The sequence below is a fragment of the Aulonocara stuartgranti genome, assembly GCF_965226115.1.
Source record: "Aulonocara stuartgranti genome assembly, chromosome: 23".
In the NCBI taxonomy this organism is placed as follows: domain Eukaryota; kingdom Metazoa; phylum Chordata; class Actinopteri; order Cichliformes; family Cichlidae; genus Aulonocara; species Aulonocara stuartgranti.
In genome coordinates this window covers 10,082,842-10,103,626 of record NC_138958.1, presented here as the reverse complement: position 1 = coordinate 10,103,626, position 20,785 = coordinate 10,082,842, and the positions used below count along the sequence as shown (strand labels likewise).

General features: G+C 41.6%; 2 protein-coding genes across 4 annotated transcripts in view; one reads left to right on the top strand and one right to left on the bottom strand.

Annotated features, from left to right (window-relative positions):
- Positions 1-3,823: 3,823 nt before the first annotated feature.
- traf3ip2l (TRAF3 interacting protein 2-like) lies at positions 3,824-10,987 on the top strand. 2 transcript variants are annotated; one of them, XM_082524359.1, is made up of 10 exons: positions 3,824-4,138; positions 5,669-5,767; positions 5,941-6,584; positions 6,665-6,707; positions 6,818-6,882; positions 6,963-7,060; positions 7,575-7,643; positions 7,851-7,967; positions 8,093-8,167; positions 8,275-10,987. In XM_082524359.1, the coding sequence occupies exons 2-10, from the start codon at positions 5,703-5,705 to the stop codon at positions 8,419-8,421; spliced, it is 1,323 nt and encodes a 440-aa protein (XP_082380485.1). In that variant the 5' UTR covers positions 3,824-4,138; positions 5,669-5,702; the 3' UTR covers positions 8,422-10,987. The 2 variants fall into 2 exon arrangements, with proteins under 2 accessions (XP_082380485.1, XP_082380484.1); XM_082524358.1 differs by having other exon boundaries at positions 3,825-4,138; positions 5,666-5,767.
- A 529-nt stretch (positions 10,988-11,516) lies between these two features.
- The window catches only part of wwc3 (WWC family member 3), a 41,780-nt gene continuing 32,511 nt past the window's right edge, over positions 11,517-20,785 (bottom strand). The window contains exons 10-23 of one of the 2 annotated variants that reach the window (XM_082524356.1): positions 20,277-20,366; positions 19,458-20,029; positions 18,854-18,974; positions 18,510-18,590; positions 18,333-18,419; positions 17,360-17,555; positions 17,096-17,266; positions 16,495-16,586; positions 16,244-16,391; positions 15,992-16,156; positions 13,751-13,843; positions 13,439-13,669; positions 13,231-13,358; positions 11,517-12,315 (exon numbers count right to left, since the gene is read on the bottom strand). In XM_082524356.1, the coding sequence (XP_082380482.1) occupies positions 12,249-12,315; positions 13,231-13,358; positions 13,439-13,669; positions 13,751-13,843; positions 15,992-16,156; positions 16,244-16,391; positions 16,495-16,586; positions 17,096-17,266; positions 17,360-17,555; positions 18,333-18,419; positions 18,510-18,590; positions 18,854-18,974; positions 19,458-20,029; positions 20,277-20,366 (2,242 nt within the window). In that variant the 3' untranslated portion in view covers positions 11,517-12,248. Of the gene's footprint in view, positions 12,316-13,230; positions 13,359-13,438; positions 13,844-15,991; positions 16,157-16,243; positions 16,392-16,494; positions 16,587-17,095; positions 17,267-17,359; positions 17,556-18,332; positions 18,420-18,509; positions 18,591-18,853; positions 18,975-19,457; positions 20,030-20,276; positions 20,367-20,785 lie in introns of both variants that reach the window. The other variant, XM_082524355.1, reaches the window with a different exon arrangement.

Here is a 20,785-nt window from a genome sequence, read left to right as displayed (position 1 = left end):
CATGATCTTATTACACTTAGATTCAAATCAAATTCAAATTTTATTTGTCACGTACACAGTCATACACAGTACGATATGCAGTGAAATGCTTAGACAACTGCTCGTGACCTAAAGGGCAAAAAAAAGGAAAAGGCTATGAATAAGATAGGAAATAAATATGAAAAATTAAAAAGGGTAAATTTAAATAAGGAAGGAATAAAATATAAATTAAGGTTAAAAATGAAATAACTGTACAACACAAATTAGAATGAAGGGTAAATTTAACTGGGAAAGAATAAGATAAAATATATAAATTAAATTAAAGTTGAAAATAAATTAACTGTACAACAAAATACACAATACACAGTATAGAACTATATAAGAATGTATGAAGAAATATAAATAAATAAATAAATATATACACAATAACAGCAGCTGTACAAGTATTAACTGGAAATGAAGAATATAGTGACCAGTGTTGTGCAATCCACATTATGTCTTGTGCAGTGCAAATATGCTTAAAGTGATTTGGAAGATTCTTGGTGTAGGTGATCACTGAGCTCAGGTTTCTCTTAATTTTCATGAAAGTTTTGTCGCATCCAATTTGATCAAATCTTTATGACCACAGACAAACAGTGAGATGACTGGACAGATGCGGGTATAGGCTGAATATCTATTATAAAGAAACGGGTGAGGCAACTTCAAGTTGTATAGGAAGGGGAAAAAACGATCCTAATGTAACTATAGATCTATTATACGGGTTCATATCCTTTACACTTTGACCTTGACCTGAGGCATCTCAGCATCCAAGTGATTTCTGGTTTGCAGAATAAAATTCTGTGCTTGCTTTTAAGATTTTAAGGCAGTTTCAGTGTCTCTAATAACATTTTATTAGATTATAAACTCCTTTATCAATAGTCTTACTTATGAAGGTTACACTTAAAATAGTCTTGTCGTAAGTTATTTTAGTTACGTTTTCAGGGATTCCTTGACTCCATATTAAATCTTCCTTCAAAATAAGATAGTGTGAAACCGAAAAGAACCAAATTTCTTTTTCCATCACTGAATGATTTTTTTTTTTAGTAAAAGTAATTTATTTTTATTGATTTTTTTTTTGCATATTTAGAAAAAAATCCTGTAATTTTTTGTGCCACACTCCAAAGAGGAAACTTTTCAACAGAACATCTAATGAGCAAATAAACGGGTTTTAAGATGTTGGACTTTGTGTTTTGTTGTTAGTTTTGATGAATTCAGGTGTTTTGTTTTCTGGGTGGGAAGAAAGTCATGATGTGTATCTACTATCATTAAAGAACTGTAGATTACAGTTTAATTATCTATTAATTTAGAGTAACTTTACCATTAAACAATGAAATGGTGATTACATGTTTTCTAACTAATAATGATGAAATTTGCTAGTTACATTTCTGTAAAAACAGGAAAAAAATGTCAGAGTGGAAAAAACAGCTCTTTGCACTGGAGCTTTGCTTTCTCTGTACTTAAGCACTGTGAAAATTGTGGTACCTACAGCAGGAGTGCTGTCAGGACACGCCCATACATGGCGATTGATATCATATGAAATGCGATACCGTACATAAATACATGTAAACAATCACTAATCAAATTTGATTAAAAAAACACTTCTGTTTTGAAGTTTATCCCCAAATAAGTAGGTTTAAGTTATTATGAAATCTATTCTTCTGTTGCAGAATTCTCATAGTTTTGTATTCAGAATTTTATTCTTCTTATAATTTGCAAACAGCTACAGTCTCAGAGATACATAGTGTCTGCCATGATGCAAATACTGCAGCAGGATGGGCCTCTCAGAATACTACCCAAACCACAACCTTTTACTAAACCTAACCAAAAAAACAAGTGAAAGCAAAACTGAACAGGATAGGAACTGCAGTCTGCATGTTTACAGTCTTGTGATCTATACCCCACCCCCCATCATGCCTGCCTATTTACATAAACTTTAAAGCAGGTGTAAACACACCAATGAGACAAACAGGACCAGATTTAAGCATATGGATGCATCACCTTTCTGCACTCTCAAGTCTTAGGGTTATTAGTATAGTACAAACATATGATTTATGAGAAAAATTACTTCTGTAGCGATTTACAAAACATTTGCTATTAGCTGAAACTGACCACCATTAGAGATCAGCCGTTCCCAAAGTCAAATATCAAAGCCAAAACGTGGCCCTCTTTTAATTCTTAAGTTTTAACAGCAAGTTTTAGGATCATCTGGTCCTTCTCGGGTGTTAAGATTAATTAAATACAACCTCAGATGAACAGCAAAACATGACGTGTTACACGCTGACATTATTTATCTAACAGACTAAACCAAAATGCAGAAGCACTGTGTGAAAAGCTAAGTAGACGCCATGCTTCTAAAACCACCCTCAGCAGCCATAAGTTGAAGTCATTGTTTTCTGTGTAACATTTTCAGCCTCTCACATCGCTGTGGAGGAATTTCGACTCTTTGACCTTGATTCTTTTCTTTTTTTTCTCTTGTAGGTTTGTTGCTATGCAGACAGTTGGTATGAGGTGTTTGCACTGATATGCTGTGATTGGTTTTCACCAAAACGTGGCAATGTGCATTTTGAATGCACATCGCCTCATGATGAAAACACCCAACTGCAAATAAATAAACAGTTTATTAATAATACATTTTCAGATGATGATGATAAGATGCCAATTAACAATCTATGAAGAACATAAAAAAATCTAACTGTGGGACCAGATTAACGTTAGAGAAAATAGTTAATCTGCTGATTTAGTGCAGAGAGGTGTAAATATTTTAATTTGAATGAATTATCTCACGGCTGAGTGCTGCTCTTTATTTGTAAGGTGAATTGAGCTTTGAAAGTTTTTGATATTTTCATTTTTATTGCACAAAAGGACGAGAGCGCGACGGTAAAGCGTTAAGTGCATCCAGAACAAAAACAACAGCGATATGATGCTAACGGCAAGATAGCCAAGAATAGCCAGAGTCATGTTATAGCTGAGTGAATGCCGACCCCAGCCCAACAAACAGATGAGCACTCAGGCTGGAGCCAGTGTTCGTGTTTCTTCAGTCGAATCACTGTAGCGATTGCTTTGAAGTCTCTGTGCTGGTTTTGAACTTTGTGCTGTGGGCTTTTTGTTCATACCTAAATCTAAGAGGAAATCATATGTGTGTACTGATTAGGACAGGGATTTGTGTTGGTGTGTGGGGCTGTAGCCTCAGGTTTATATTTTTGAATGGTGATTGTGAGACGGTGTTAAGTACATTACTTAATTACTCAAGTTACATACTGCATTACTTTTAAGAAAAGTAGTCTGTAATTTGTGTAATATGTTACTTCCTGAGTAGTTAATCCAACACTGATCACAACAAAGAGGGGAAATAGCTTCAGCAGTCACTAACATTTGACCCACAGCATAGAGTTCATTTGCATGCATGTAATGTCTTTGATATGCTGCTTAGCGATGGCGGCGACTCTCAAAGCAGAGCCAGTGGAAACCCAGTGAGAATCAATAAGTGATATGGAATCGCTGAATTCTTATTAATTCCCATCCCTACTTATCATTTTCAACTTGAAGACTCAGGTTACATTATTAAGGCGTGGCACTTTTTTATAAGGAGCCACAAATAAAAAAATAAAAAATAATTCAGCTCTTCATCCTCTCTTTCCAAATATGATCACTCACCAGCTGACACTGCTTTTAAATGTAGGGTCCAAAACCAACAGGTCACATTAAACAGTGGCTACCTCCATCTTTTCAATACAGTCTGTGGATCAGGAGGTTTAATGACTACATGTAAATCAATTAGTAAACTCTGTGTGTGTGTGTGTGTGTGTGTGTGTGTGTGTGTGTGTGTGTGTGTGTGTGTGGAGGAAGTCTATTGGGTGAAGGTGGAGTTTTTGGGGTGGGCGGTGCAGCGAGGCAGAACGCTAAAGATCAAACTGGCTCCGGTCTGTGCGTCAGTGTCTTTCATGTGTCTCGCGGAGACGTGGGTAAAAAGGACAATTATTACTGAGGCTCGAGCTCTTCTTTCGTTAATTAATATTTCTCTGAGACTCTTCGAGGACCGTTTTCCCCTTTGAGGTGTTCCTGTGTTTCCACGCCGCGGCTCAGTGACCTGAAGGAGGCTTGATGAGTGGAAGCAGCGTCGGTGAGTTGAGTTATTACGCTTACACAACACGTTACCTGGTCACGCGCTTTACAAACCACCTCACGCTTATCACACCTTAAATATATATATATATATATCTATATATATATATCTATATATAGATATATATATATTAATAGTTTGTTATTTAGTTTTCTCTTTGTCTTTGAGCATTTTTCTTCTTTCTTTAAGCTCAGACAGAAGTGAAAGTCACGGCAGATTGTACTACAGCTAATTTAACGCTCGTAGTGATGTGAAAATTGAAAGTGTGATTATTGGAACGCTGTGTGTGTGTGTGTGTGTGTTTATGCTTTATGTTGAACCGCAGGAAGTCAGCCTGAAATTTAAGCAGACGAAGAAATATCTGGGTCAGCGTCAGTGGAAAGTGCAAACTGCGACCACAGATCGGCTTTTAATGAGTGTGATTTACATTTACGGGAACTATCAGGGGTGTGTTGGAAGACAAACCCACCTAAAACGAGGTTACACGGCTTCTCTGTGGAGAAAGTCAGTGGAAAAATGAACGGTGACCCTAAAAAACGATCTAAGGGGATGCGATACTTTTTTTTCTCTTTAATTCACTGAAAGCAGTTTTCATGGAAGTTTGAGCGCTTTAAAAACAAAACACAAAAAGACATCGGGAAGACCTCTGAAATCCCAGAGGCAAGTTTTACATTTTAAAATGTTTGTGGTTTGATTTCTCCGGTAAATGAGAACCATCATTTCCTTATTCCCACATGTGCGTTTCCTGATGTGTTGACCATTAAACATTTAGAGAAAAGTCCCCTGTGTGGGAGGCACGTTTCTTGCAAATCAAGTCAAAAAGACACCGCGTGTGGGCAGATATCAGAAGTGCTTTATGAGTTTGTTCACCTCGAATAAAAGTGGTCCCGAGTTGACTGAGCTGGGTTTATTATAATAAAACGTCCAAACAGGATTAAAAAAAAAAATCCGACCTCCGTCTACTAACTACTACTGTAATATTATAGAAATGACAAAACAATCACACAAGAGAAAGTGTAATTTATTTACACAGCCTGCCTCACCAAGAGTGTTTCTGCAGGTATTATTATTATAATAATAATGTATACTTTATTGATCCCCGTGGGGAAATTATTCTCTCTGCATTTAACCCGTTCACTCAGTGAAGCAGTCGGCAGCCACCAATCCAGCGCCCGGGGAGCAGTGTGTAGGGACTGTACCTTGCTCAGGGGTACCTCAGGGTAGCCATTCAGTGGATTTGAACCCCCGACCTTCCGATCATGAGGGGACCACGCTACCTACTGTGCACTGTGTGGAGTTTGCAGTAATGTAGGGCCGTTCATAAATTTGGCTTTAACAGCTCATCAGCTCTGTTTCTTTAAATATGTCAACTAAATATATCAACTTTGATCTGGATGTTAATCACAACATGTACTGCCGTTCATCTTGTCTCACAGACAAGGGACTGTTTACACCTCCTGTTCACATCATAATTTCACATTTTCGGGTTCTTTAAATACCCACGTGTGTGTTTTTTATCTCCAGCAGAATTTCATGTGCATCTCAAACCCCACACACATGGATGTCAGGAGGAAAAGGTCCAATGATGCTGCCCACGTCGGTCTACTCGGTTTCAACAACTACTAGGTGAGAGAAACACTGCACGCATCCCAGCGCCTTTCTGCTGTGCTTTCACTTGAAAGTCACAGAGGATATCACACTTGATAAGAGCTGATAAAGTGCGTGAAACAGAAGTTCCACTAAAGTCAGACTGAAATTAATTTGCCTTCCCCCGTTTTGGTAAATGTTCCGGCTCACAGTCACATCAGCCACCTGGTCAGTCACCGCAACACACCTGAAGAAGACGATGAAACCATGAGTGCAGAGCTGAGAGACCCCAGCATTCTTTCCAAACCGGAGTCCGCCTCCGACCCTCTGGGCCACCACCCTTTTTCAGACCGTGATGGCTCTCTGTTCGGCAAGCAGAGCCTGGACACAGAGGAGCACAAGCACATTAGGATCTTCCCCCAGTCCAGCTTCTGCCCATCCCAGCCCTCTCGCAGCTTGCCAGCTGGGTACAGCCCCCAAACTCCTTTCCCGAGCCAGGCATACAGCGGCTGGCTCCACCCGAGTTTCGCCAGCAGTTGGTCGGGATATCCCAACAGCCTGCCGTCCTGTCTGAGCCAGAAAGATTACTCCAGCTGTTCTGGAGAGAGCTGCCTCTCCAGATGCAAGTTCCTGTCCCTCCCCGGCACTCACAGCAGCATGGGCAGCTTAGAGCAGCCTCTCTCTCTGCGCTCCAACCCGCCTTCAGCCAACCTGTACCACCACACGTTATCGCCATACTCGTGTGCACCACAGGGGCCCGCCTGCTGTGCTCAGTGCCCTGCAGACGCCTTCAACAGGGAGCCTATGGTCAACAAGCATCCCTGGCCTGAGTACCACCCAGCTTACCGCCAGTACTGTAAGTTTGCCGGACCCTTTTTTAACCTTTAAACCACGCACAGACCGCAGCCGGTATTTATTTTGTCTGTACTGCTGCAGATGCAGGTGACTGCAGAGTTCCTGCAGGTGGATTCACACAGATGTGAGTTTAGATTTTTTTATTTATTTTTTTTTAAAAATTACAATTAAATTCTTTCTCACTCTGTTGCTTGTTTCTGCTATTAAAATAAAAATTTTTTTAACTACATACAGCGGACACAACGTTCCAGTCAAAGAGAAGCGCCCTCCTTGCAGCGCGCCGCTGTCTCTGGAGCAGAGTGAGTGCTCACGAGCAGATCAGACGCCTGGTCCTGTTGTCAGACGATCCCGCCTCTGAAAAAGTTTGTTTTTGTTGCAGGGCGTGTCTTCGTCACTTACGAAGCAGACAACGACAAGCATGTCAACGAGATCATCAAATTTGTGGCTCTGCTGCGGCACAACGGCTTTGACACGCACGTACGTGCAGCTTTTAGTCTTTTTGTGTGTTTTGTTTGAGCAACTTAAAATGTCAGGAGCTGGAAAAAAAACAGTTAAAATTCAGCTGGCTAGATTTTAACAAACATTTTAAAAAACTTTATCATTGTAATACTAAAGTTACAAATTTAGGTGCAATTATTATAAATATAGTATATAATAAATAGCTTATTAAATAGCTTACTGTATATCCATTTAAACAAGTGATTTTTGAACTAAATTGTGATTCCTGCCTATTTTTGTAATTTCCTCCCAGAGTGAATGCTGGATGCTACAGATGAACTTTTAGTCTAGACTCTCATCAGCTCATCACGTTACATATTTCTTGCTTTCATTTTGTTGGTGACTCTGAGTTTCTGTTAATATCTTACAAGTTATTGCGTGTTATTTGTCAGCTTGTCCTGTTAACTGGCTTTACACAACTAAAATGTATAAAGAATTTGTGTGTTTTCTGCGCAGGGTTAAACTGTCTGACTCGCAGCTTTGCTTGTTTCAGATCGACATTTTCGAGCAGCAGTTCAGAAGCATAAGCAAGATTGACTTCATGGAGCGATACCTGAGTGAGGTAAAAAAAAAAAAAAGCAAACTGTCGGTGAAATTCTTTCATGATGATCAAATGGAATGAAAACAATTTAAATTGAGTAATCTGCCTACAGAGGAAGTCATTTTCACATCTAGGAACTCAAGACGTTCTGCAAGTGTGAACTTGTTGCATGAAGAAGTTTGATAGCTGCAGTAGCTTACTGCCAGTTGTAATTTTCTCTTGTCTTAGAAAGAGTATCTCATCATCATCATCATCAGCCCCAAGTACTACGAGACGGTGACCGCTTCCCCTGCTGGCCTGGAGAGCGACGAGAGGACCTACAACACGGTTTACATACATAAACAGGTGAGCGACCTGAATGTGGTCCAAACGAAGACTGAAATAATCTTAACGAGAGCGAAAAACTGCGTGCTCTCATCGCCGCTGTGAAATCAAATTGTGTATGTGGTTTTCCTGTGTGTGTCACTCAGCTGCAGAATGAATTCATCCAGAATGGAAGCAAGAATTTCAGATTCATTCCTATCCTGTTCCCCGGGGCTAAAAAGGTAATTTTCACATGTCTTCCTGAGTGAGATCACGCCACTGATTCCACCCACCACCCAGTCTCACATCCTGTTTTGTTTCTTGTTGTTTTGTTTGAATGTATAATCAGTGCCACGTGCCTAACTGGCTCCAGAACACACATGTATATGGATGGCCACGTGATCGGGATGACATCCTGCGGCGGCTGATGAGGGTCGAGAAGTACAACCCACCTCCTATCGGGGAGCTTCCGACCATAGTCTCCATCCCCATTTAAAAAAACTCTGAGCTGGATCCACAGACTGGACTTAAATCTTATTGGCTGTTGGTCATTAAGGAGGTGGACAGAGTGATGAGGTGCTTTTGTGAACAGACAGATGTTGTGTGTTTAAATTAACATATAGAGAAGTGCCAGTGTTGGTCTGAGATAGACGTGCAGACTCAGGCTTTTTTTTTTTTTTTTTAAATATATATATCTTTGCCGTTGTGCATCATGCTGTATGTGCACTGGTGCTACTCCACCTCGTGTTTTTTGTTTGTTTTGTTTTTGTTGTTTTGTTGTTGTTTTTTAAAGGGGGTCTATTATCATTCCCAGCCCAAGATAATGTTACTCTTGGAATCGGGAGCTTTGCCTGATTCACAGATCAAAGCAATCCTTATTCACCGTACAGCTGCAGAGACCGAGGAGAGTGCAAGCCATGTTGTTTTGTTAAAGCTACAGTTTGCACATGTCGCCTGAATGCGTCGTGTGCAGGTAATCACGAAGTTGCGTTTTTGAAAAGAACACAGCTGTGAGGACACAGTCTCTGGATGTGAGTGTGCAGAACAGGCAGAACGGTGTGTGCGTGCAAAAAACAAATTAAATTTTATGTGAGAACTGTTTGAGGAAAGCTTTCGTTTTCACATCTCGAGCACCTACGTTGGGCTTAAACTGAGGGTGTGCCTCCTAGTAGTTGATGGTTACACTTGATTTATAGGACTAGTAAATTGCTCCTCAATAATGTACACTTCACGCAGAGCACAGCAGGGAAAACGCTGATAGCAGAACAGGTTTCAACCCCAACTTTAGCACTGCTTTCACTCAGGGCCCAACAATACCAGACCTGGTTCAACCTGGTTTCACCTGGTTGAACATTGGTCAAGCTGGGCGAACAGTAGATACACGGGTTCAACAGCCTGGGATTTACTTTATGTATATACACTGATCTCCTTGTACATGTTTATATTAAACATCTCAAACTGGAGCGATCTACAGTACTGTGCAAAAGTCTTGAGTCACTGCTCATTTTTTAAAATACATTATCACCTTTATTCTCCAACATAGCCTAAACTCTCTGAGACGAACCTTCTGGTAATTTTCTCCAGGCTTCATTCAAAGCTGTTTTTTGAATGTCGGCTGCCTTTTGTTCTGTTCTCTGTCAAGATCACACTTCAATAATGTTGACGTCCGGGCTTCATGACTAACAGTGTTGCGTGTTGGTTTTTTTGTCTTTTCTGTCCGGATTTGCTTTTAGCAGATTGACAGTGGTCTCATACACAATGTCAATCAGAGGAAAGTATTGGATGGTGGATCAAAACCTGATGGTACTTTCAGCATTCCTAAGACCATGAATTTTGACAAGATTCCCCACCATGTTTTACAGATGACCGCTATTGGCCCCTGATCTCATCCTTATGGACTGACCGTGATTTAAACCAAAAATTTTCCAATTTGAATTTGTTACCACTGATTCTTCACTCCAGTTCTCGTGTAATTTCGCATACTTCTTTTTCCCTTCCTTACAAATGGCTTCTTCACAGCCTTTCACTGAGACCACTTCTGATGAGGGAATCACCTTGTTGATGTAAACTTACTATTTTATGTCTATCAAACTGTGTTAGCTTTGGCTTTTTTCATATAATAAACAAAAGACACGGAAATACAGCATCCAACTGGCAGACTTGCAAAAGCACCAAGAGATACAATTTAAAAAGAACTTCTTTGCAAAGTTGTATTATGTAAAAACACAACACTGGTTCATCCCTTGAGTTAGGTGCCTTTTTTGTGCTCTGGTGATAAGTAGGTGACTGAGTGGCTTAACTAACAAAAGAAGTTCCTCTGAAAATGGACAGGTACGGGGATTGGGCTGAAAGCTCAAGTCTACTTAAAGTCTGGCTCCCTGGATGTGAAGAAATGAAGTGTGACTCAGGCCTTTTACACAGTACTGCATGTGACAGAAATTTAGGCAAAACATAATAGTTCCCCTTTAATTTTAAAGCCTGAAAACACAGATTCGTGAATGTTTGTTTGTTTTACTGGACATCTCCTACACGTCACTACAAACAGATGTATATGTGTTTGAGTGGAACAGCAGGGCTCTCACTTACGATGTGCAAACATTGACCCAGATACTATATTCTCTCAGCCTTTATGACCTATTACAGGTGCCTGTTCATTTTGAACAGCTGCTCAACTGGATGCATAACACAGTGGTTTGTCATCGTGTTTTCTTATATTGTGTGTGGTTCGTATTGTTTAAAGAGAATGCAGGTGCGGGTAAAAATGGTTTGTGGCTTTTGTATTTGCATTTATACCTCTCTGTAAGCTGCACCCGAATTCATTTTCTCTAACCCACTTTTGTTAATTTATGTTCCAACTAAGTTATTCTTAAAAAGTTTTAGCAATTATTTTTTTCTGTATGAGCGTTAAAGTGTGTTGTCGTCCCCCCTAGCATCTAACCTTTTGTACTGAATACAACAAAAAGAGCAGGGGGGTAATCTGGTGTTTTTCATGTTCCTTCTGCATTGGAAACTATTCTCAGGGGATCCTTGATGCTATGTTACAATAAAAGTATTGAATGACTTGCCCCCGAGCTGTCCTCTGAAAAATGCACAAGCGTTTGTAAAATTGCCCCCAAAAAATACAGACAAGCAGAGGCACGCTCCTGGGCTTCGTGGGGCCTCTACAAAAAGCAAGCTGAATTTTTCGGTTTAGAGACGAACCATGAGAACTTTAAGGTTTGATTGCAGATGTGTCAACACGTCGCTGCCTCTGATGCCTCCATGAGAAATCCAACTGAGTCGCTTTGTCTGCTAACGAAACCTCTGAAGCGGCGCTGCAGTCGAATTACATCTGCTGCCTCTCCTTGCGTTATGAAAAAACTTCAACAGGATGTTGTATAAAGATAATTAGCTGACACAGCTGCCTGCTTCTCAAGAATCTGCAAATTTAGACTCAAATGGGTCATCGGAGGCTGGCTGTGGTTAGAGAAAAATCTTGTGTAATGCTGTGACACATTTAAAGAAAGCGCCTGCGTGTGCAGAATATGACACCACCTCCATCCTCGCACAGGTTGAATAAATACATTAAAATCCTGCTTTTTGCACAACTGATTACAAGCGAGATACAGATTAATGGTTTTATCTTCACAAGAGGTAACACTGCAGATGTTCATACATTAAGAAAAAAATCTGAATACAGTGTTTCATATATTCATCCATATATTGAAAAGTACATGAAATAATATTAATTTTAATAACAATAAAAGGACAATGACATCTGTAACAAAAGTGGATTACAAAGTGACTTTTTATGCAAATAACTCTTAAGAATTAGGAGACAAATCAGACAATAATTCAATTTTACTGTATGTAAAAACACTGAAGTGCTATTTGTTCAAAGCTACAAAATACACTTAAAAAAAGCAGGAAGAGTTCTTTTTTATTTCCTTCAAGGAAAAGTACTATAAAATAAGTTACAGTACAGTGAATTTGTTCAAACTGACTTTTGTTCCCGTCTTCCAGCCTTTTGTAAGCACAAACAGAAGATAGTCATACAGGAGCAGAGAGGGAGATTGTTCGAAAGTCACTTTCCTCAAAAAAAGAAACGAGCAGCCGCGCTGTCGTCGATAACTGTGCATCTTTAGTGTGTTTGTGTTTACAATAATCACACAAATGTTTCTGAAAATGTGAAACCTTTGAGCTTTGAGTCTTCATAGTCTGCTGGTCACGTCGCCTGTGGCCTTAGAAGAAATCTTGGTACTTCATAAGCTCAAAAAAAAAAAAGAAAAAAAAAAAAAAGGCACAAATACTTCATGTTTAGTCACATAACACAGAGACGAGCTCTCATACATCGTCAGCCGGCAAAGGAGGTATGTTGAACCTTGGTCTTGTGAAAAAAGCCATCTTCTCTCTGCAGGCAAAGAAGACGACTTGTTATAATTAATATGCCGTTTTTAGTAAAAGCTTCCTAATCAGCAGTGATCTTGTGAACTGTGCCGTGTCTCTTTGGTGTTTGACTTTTAAATCAGTGTAGACAAAAGTTCTGTCGTTTTGTGTTTCGTACACTTTGCTGCTTTGACCGTAGATTTTCGGTCAGTTTTGCACAATGTGTCATTTTTGCATTGTGACATTGTGCTGTGTAAGGCTGGAAAAATGCACACATGGTCACCAAATTGGTCCTGAATTGATGGATATTTTTAGTTAGTCCTTAAAGAGCAGGTGGATCAGCAACTTGGAGTGCTGATAAAGCAGGAATGGATCGTCGCTGATCAGTTAGGTCTAGACTTTGATGTCCAATGTGTCAGAGATTTGCAGACGTTATGAATGAAGAAGAAAGATCAGTCTTTGCATGAACTTGACTTATTTGCCAGTAAAAGTTTTAGAAATTCTTCTCCTGCTACTTGTCACATTTCTGATTATTTAAGTCTTAAAGAATTTAATTTAGTGGAACCCACTGTTTGGGCCTGCCATGACTTTCTTCTGATGGAAATAACCACAAATGTAACATTATGTAAGGTTCCCGATTTAAACTATGGATATGTGATATGAATAAAGTAGGAGCTCTGTAGATCTTAAGTTTCTAAACAACAGTCCTCTTCCACGATATCTTTCTTCAGAACACGAGGAAGGAATAGATGCCAAGCTAAATTTAAGACTTCTTCTGGGGTCAGCGGGTGTTCATAGCATACAGCTGAAACAGATTTTAGCTGACTTATATATCACATCAGTTTAACCTGAAGTGCAGCCTCTGCTGACAGGCACAGTAATTTTCCTGGACTTCGGTGCCGTGACTAACAATGTGAAAACTGATCAGTGCATTTCTCACCTGAACGTCTGCACAGGCAGCGGCTCCTTCTGGCTCTGCCCTCTCATCTGTAGAACCTCCTTAGAGGCCTTCCTCAGCCTCCTCTCTGCCGCCTCTTCCTGACGTTGCTCCTGCTTGCTTTGGTTGGCCTGTAAAGCAGCAAAAACTGTCAAACGCTGCTGGGAGAGGCGTATTTGTAAGGGAGCTGCAGCCCACTCGGTTTCCTCACCTGTCTCTGGGCCTCTCTGAGCAGGCATCGAAAGCGCTCGTCCCTCAGCGCCCAGTTGGGGAGCTCGGTGGCCTCCCTGGTCTGCGGCTCCTCCAGTCGCAGCTTCAGCTCTCTCAGGGCGCTCAGCTCCTCCATCAGCTGCCTCTGACGGGTCCTGCAGGCCTGGAGATCCAGCTCCAGGTCCAGGGAGGTGCGCGTCGGCTGCTCGGCCAGGGGGGAGCGGTACGACTGCTGCTCACACACAGACAACTCAGGTAAACGACAAAAAAACCCGTACAGGCACAGGGTGAAAGGGACATAATGAGAACGTACCTGCTTATATCGCAGTGTTCTTCTTTCCAATGTGTTTCTAACAAAAGGCGACTTCTTTGGTAGAGTTGAGCTGTCACTGTCACTGCGATACAGCTGAAAGAAACAATAACATCCACTTTAAGGCCACGGCTCACCCTAAAATCAAATACATGTTTCCACTGCCCCATGGTGCCAAATAATCCAGCTAGATTATTTTAGTGCGAGTTGCCTTATTTTAAAGTGAGCCACACTTAGTAATGTGCAAAACTCTTGAGCCGACCCTAATTTCTTTACATTTTGTTATGAATATGGAAAATATGGCAGTGATTTATTTCATGTTTAAACTGGCCCAAATGTTTTAGTTAATTACAGACAAGTGGAGACACGGACTTCCCTGCAAGGCTTTGTGCACCAAAAACGGTTTGAACAATTCTAATTAGCTTGAATGTCAATATTTGGTGCGACCACCTTTATCCTTTAACACAGCTTGGACTCTCTCAGACCAGCCTTCTGTAAGTAGTGTTCAGGAACAGTTCTCCAGGCTTTCAAGGACATTCAAAGCTCTTCTTTGGAAGAACATGATCCCACACTACTTCAATAATGTTAAGGTCCGGGCTCTGGGGAGGCCAGTCCATTGTTGTTTCCCATCAGATGCTAAATTAATCACATCACTTCGACAAGATTCCCAACACTGCTGACTGAAATGTAGCCTCAAACTACAACAAACCATGGTTTATAGATTTTGGAATAAAATTGGATCGCTCCATAAGTACGATGGCCCTCAGTGATGCCTGTAATTTGGAACACCTCAGCCTTTGCTCCCTGTTTCCCTTCCTTAAGAATGGCTACTTGACAGCCACTCTTCCACTGAGACAACATCTGATGAGGCTTCAGGGCCAAATGTATCTCTCAGGTCCTGTGCCAGGTCCTATTTCTTTCTTTTATACACCGATTTATTTTAGGACTGCCATTTCCACTTCAGCTTCAGGTCCAATTCAATTCAATTTATTTATATAGCACCAAATCACAACAACAGTCGCCTCAAGGCACTTTATATAGTAAGGTAGACCCTACAATAATACCTTCAGAGAAAAAACCCCAACAACCATATGACCCCCTATGAGCAAGCTATTTGGCGACAGTGGGAAGGAAAAACTCTCTTTTAACAGGAAGAAACCTCCAGCAGAACCAGGCTCAGGGAGGGGCGGGGCCATCTGCTGCGACTGGTTGGAGTGAGAGAAGGAAGACAATGCACTGATGTAGTTTTTTAGGACTGCCATTTCCACTTTATGGACACTTTGCACAGTATTCCAAAAGTTTTCAGCTTATTCCTCGTTCTATACTATTTTAAGCAAATATATTGTCTTTGGCATTTTTCATATATTCAATTAGTTTTTCATAGATTTAAGATGCATTTGGTTCTTTACCAAGTCGTGTGTTACATGTAAACAACACTGCTTCGTACTTTGAATTCGGGGCCTTTTTTATGGTTGAATGATTCATAGATAAGAGTTAAGTGTGGCACAAAGGACTAAAAATCATTCATCTCACAAAAAATGTGAGACACTCATTCATGTTTCTTTCCACAAATCATGACCCAGTTAGTCTAAAAACACAAACCTGTTACCGCACTACACCCACCGATCTTAGCGCTGCAGACGAAAGCGCAAATCTACACAGGATGTAAACACTTAAAGTCGTCCCCTCACAGCTGAGCAGAAACTAGCTGTGCACTTCTTTTGGTTGGCAAATGTAGACAGTAGAGAGAAATTAGTTCCGACATGAAACTGCTCACAACAGCGTTTGTGGATTTTATTTGGGTATTTTAGTAACTAGGTCATGATTTCTGGAAAGAGACACAGCTGTCAGATGATGTTTTTGAGCTATATATATTAAGATAAAGGAGACACCTCCACAGCTGATGGGCAACTCAAACCAAACAATACAGTATAAATGTTCCTGGAGGTGGGCGGGGCGCGGGCGGGTGGCAGAAAGTCATAATTATGGTTGACAAGGTTGAATGTTGTCTGTTTAACTTGCTGTAAAACAGTTAATTACATTCAAGAATCAGCTCATGTTTGAACATTTTAAATACTTAAAATGAGGGGGGGCTTTCCTGCACATTGTCTGCACATTAATCGTGCACGGCCTTTTCATCCAGATGGATATACAGCATGACAGGAAAGAAAGATGAGAATTACACTACACATCTTATATTCGTATCTATATGCTGTCACTTTTATAATAAAATAAAATACTCACCCTGCACACGTACTGATTCCGAGCGCCCGGTGAGAAGGTCTGGGAGCGAACGATGGTGCTACCACGCATGAACGGCGAGGCGTGACCCCAGCGGCCTCCCCGCTCTTTAGGTCGGACTCGCACCGGCTCCGGGAACATGCCTTCTGTCATGGTTGCCTTTTCTACCTACAAAAAATGTATGAACAGAACTTTTAATGCCAGATTTTTTTCCCCCAATAAGAATCTCCTCACTACCAAAGCGTCACCTCGTACCTTTATTGTTGAGGGTTTGCAGACTGTCTGGTCACAGCGTCCTCCGGTGGTGATGCAGATTCCCTCTGCACACAGGCCCTCTGAGCAGGGAGCGGTGAATGCAATGCTGTTGCTGCAGCCGCTGTCCACTGACTCCGCCTGCCAACTCCTGAAAAATGCACCATCCTCATAAAGGTACAAACATGACAGGGGCCAAAACGATGTATTTATTTGTCAAAGCAAAATCTAGCCTGAGAGGAGGATAATGTCACCTTTCCGACGCTGCCTCCCCAGGCTCGTCCTTCTTCTCCCGCTCCTCCAGGTGGGTGGGGGTGTTGCGTGACAGCAGATTGCATGCAGTGTCCTGTAACATCACATTTTAATCCCTCAAAAAAGATCTTCAGTCTTTCATCACTCCCCTCCCTCTGACTGCTGAGGCTGGAGCATGCAGGCTGACTTGGCTTCTGACACACATTCTTGTCAATTACGCACTTGAACAAGCTACACGCCTGCAGGCCATTGGCTACAAGCTGCTATTCAACAATGGGAATGTGAATTTATCCAAAAGAATTAGCAGGATTACAACTTACAGGATCCAGTGAACAAAATTAGTTTACTCAGGCTCAGCTCTTGGAACCACAGGCTGCGGCTTTATTGTGGATGTAGCAACTGTAATGTCAATCTGGTTTATATACGCGATTTGACACCTTAATGTTTTGGGCAAAATGACTATTTGGTCTGAATTCTCCCTGACCAGGTCCTCCAGACGCAGTCACACAGCCAAAGTCTTTGTTTTTAACTGATTTTTACCTGAGCAGCACCGTCCAGCTGCTTCCTGACACTGCTGTTATTGACTAAATAAAATATGTTTACCATGGCTCCGGGCCTTTGTTCGTCAACCTGGCCATCCTGGTGTCTGCGTTGGATGACGTTCCTCTGTTCAGGCCTTTGTGACTCTGTCCCATTCAACATCTGCACTCGCAGCCAGTGGTAAACCATCTCTGGGCTCCCCTCACAATCTGCCAGGCTCACCTGGGCTTTACCCTGCAGGCAAACACAGGACATTTTAATCTGAACAGCTGTAACCCCAGTCTCCACCAGCAGTGAGGTTATGGTAGCTGAGCCCTTCAGACCCACCAGCAGCTCTTCCTGAGCCTGAGGTCCCAGTGAGCAGACAGACAGCTGCAGAACGCACACCGCCAGGGCGTTTGCTGGGACAGGAATGCGGAAGCCTTCGTTGAAAGTCATCTGGGATTGTGGCTCCAATGCTGTACAACAGTAAAACGCACAGGCCCTGCTGCCGTCCAGTGAAATCAGGTGCACCTTCACATACCTGAAGAACAACGCATGAAAAGAACAATACTCAGACTTCTACTTAATGCGAATGAGTGTCCTCAGAGTGCTGAGACAGAAAAGATTCAGAGTGTTGGCTCAAGTAAAAGGAACACTATAGGAAGAAGGAAGTTTCTACTCCCTTTGTCATTGAGTCTGCCTTTACATTAAACAACTATTTTAAAAATGGGCTGTTCTAAAGAGCTCAATAAATTCCTCTGTGATATGATGCAACATATCAGTTTGTGAAATTTCTTCCCCTGATATTCCACGAACAACTGCAGGAGGCAAACTGGAGATAAGTGGGTGCCTTTAAACGCAAAGTGCAAAGATCAAGGAAAGTCTAACGAAGTACTCGGACATCCTTTTAACTGTAATGTTTATGGCTGAATACAGCTCGTGCAGTGTTGTTTTGCTGTTGATATTTTATTCTTATTCCATGTAATAAAAACAGGATAGTGAGCCAATGCTCCAGCCTGTGCACCAGGCCTATCATCTCAGTGGCCTGACAGTCTCAATACGAGTTAGAAAAGATATGGGAAATTTAGCTAAACAAATTAATGATAAAAAAAAAAAAAAAAACTGCATAAATTTTTTAAAAAGTTGACTTTTAAACTAGAAATCCATCAAGTCTGTTCTTTTTAACCTAAACTGGAGTAGCAGCAGTTTCCCTGTGCATCCCGTAAACTAACCATCTGATTAATATAGAGTCATCTCCTTCTGCCACTTTAACTCTTCCACAAGTATTTCTTTCATTTTCAGAGCTGAAAGTACTCACACTTTATAGCCGTCTCTCACAATTGACCTATTTAAATTTTTGACTTGTAACAGATGCAGTCGCAGAGACTGAGAACTGGACTCCCACCTGTGAAGAGAGAATACAGTTCATCCAGAGATATTAACGAGGAACGAGCTTTGCCACCCACGCACTGTCTGCACTAACTTGTTTACTCACAGCAGTCCCAGTTGGATCTGGGTGGGCTCGCTCGCAGACGTCAGCTCTTTCATGTATGACATCTCATCAAACTCCTCCGCCCTGTTGGACGAATGGAAAAATGGTGAATGAGCAAAGAGTTTTCCCACTTTACTGGACACAAGCTTTTTGTTTAGTCTACTAAAGGTAGTCAAGCCTCTATGGACAGGATTATAACTACCTGAATTTATAATGAAATGCAATGCCATGCAAACACCACAGTCACAAATTCTGAACGCGTTCTTATTTCGGGTGTAGTACTCTCCTTCTCCACTAGGAGGTGTTAAAGTTTAGCTTTAATACCGTGAGAATGGACCTCTACTCACCTTCTGCCCCAGGCCTCAAACACCCCGCTGTCGGTGGCCAGAGCATCCTCAGAAACACCTGCAGAGACTCTCCTGGCTCTCCTGCCACTTCTGTTGGCACTGTTTCCCCTCAGAGTAACTCCTACAAAGATTTGGAGTTAATTCAATGCATTAGCAGGTAGGCTTTAGCATTTTAGGTAAAATCATATCTTTAGAGTCTCAGGAAGACAGCCTGCCTCAGGAAAAGCAGCTCACAGAATGAGTGAGCTGTTGTCTCTTGCTGTCTTTTACTGATTAGACATTGTGTCATTTAGAATTTCTGCTCTTTTGCCTTTATTCTTTTATTGAGATCATGATAATTACCCACAAACTCAACTTCTTTGGGGTTTCTGTGAACATTTATTATAATTAAATCAAATTAAGTAGCTAAATATCTTGGCAGAGAGTGAATTTTAACTTTATTGAATGTCTACAGTGACGATAAGGAAATGTGCTGAAAGGCAAAACAAGATAATAACAGCAAAACAGAAAACAGCACAGTGACCGTTTTAATCATTTTGACCCATTAATATAACATTTTTTTTGTGAACTCTGAGTTAGGTTTATACAGAGTTTCTTCGCTTACCTGTGGAGGTGAAAGCCGCCTGAGCCCCACTGTCTCTGTGAATCTTGTTATCCAGTTGATGCACAGCGGCCGGGCTGACCGTTTCCTCACTGCTTATCATGGAGGTGTGTGATAGGGTTTGTGACTGCGCCCGCAGCCCCTCTAAAATACCGCGGCCCGCCTGCTCCATGTATTCCTCCGTCATCTGGGTGAGGGGACAGTCCTGAGGGGCAGAGTGGTAGGGCGTGTCCATTGGCGAGCTGGGCGGTGACAGGGAGGAGAGCGAGGAGCGGGAGGACAGCGAAGCCAGGGACTGCGGGGTGTCGTGGGAGCGTTTGGTTTTGCTCTGGGTCAGAGGGTCGGGGGTAAACATGGAGCAGTCTCTTGAGACGGTCTCTGGGGGAAGCAGGTAACGGAGGTGAGGCTCAAGGGGCTCTCCAGCGCCCTCGTGGCGCTCATATTGGGGGAGACCGTAGATGTCACTGAAACTGATGGAGCTGAGGGAGCCTCGGCTGGACGCCAGGGAACCCCGACTGGAGGCTAAAGAGCCGCGGCTGCTGCTGGACGACACGGTCAGAGAACTGGCCGACAGGCTGGAGGCAGACAAGACAAAGGAGCAGGAGAGAAATGGGTAGAAATCTAAATAATGCCTTTTATGAATTCAGTAAATGAAAACTTTATTTATTATAGTTATTTAAAGCTGTCTGCACTTCTGTTTTATTTTGATTACAATTTCACTTTAATTTAAAACTCCCAGTGGTGGCAAAACTACAGAACATGTGACTCATGAGAGAGCAGACACAGACAATGACTGAGGAACTTTAGGAGTGTGTGCTGCACCTTTTCAGCTGGGAGTGCAGGTAGGTGGTGATGCGTGTTGCCTCCTCCAGCTGTCTCAGCAGAACATTCCTCTTCTCCTGCTGCAGGATCCTGTTGGGAGATTCACTTCGATGTATAAGAAATCCAGAGTTCAATGTATGGCATCACATATCAGCCGACAGGCTTGTGTAACAGCTCACTGCGTTTTAATCTTACAGGATAAACTGGGCTACGAGGGCACTGGTATATTCCCTCTAGAAGAACACAGCTGCAAACCTAATCTGATAGTGAACGAGATACACTATGTTATGGTTTCATGTAAGGAGAGTTATTTGAGGCATCCTTCCCCTGATCAGCTCATTTTTATACACACTTCAAACCCATTCTAAAAGGTTTTAGTAAATGTTTAAAAACTGTGCGATAAAAAGCTGAAACAAAGCGGGCAATAAATAAAAATATCAGTAACAAATTGTTTCTGCATGGAAACTGTTTTGAGTTTTCTTTGGTTTGTCATTTTTCCAGTGTGAACA

Coding starts and splice junctions, on each gene's coding strand:
- traf3ip2l (XM_082524359.1), top strand. CDS start 5,703: ATGTCAGGAGGAAAAGGTCCAATGATGCTGCCCACGTCGGTCTACTCG. Junction 6,708..6,817: donor GCAGGTGGATTCACACAGAT/GTGAGTTTAGAT, acceptor AACTACATACAG/CGGACACAACGTTCCAGTCA. Junction 7,968..8,092: donor CGGTTTACATACATAAACAG/GTGAGCGACCTG, acceptor TGTGTCACTCAG/CTGCAGAATGAATTCATCCA.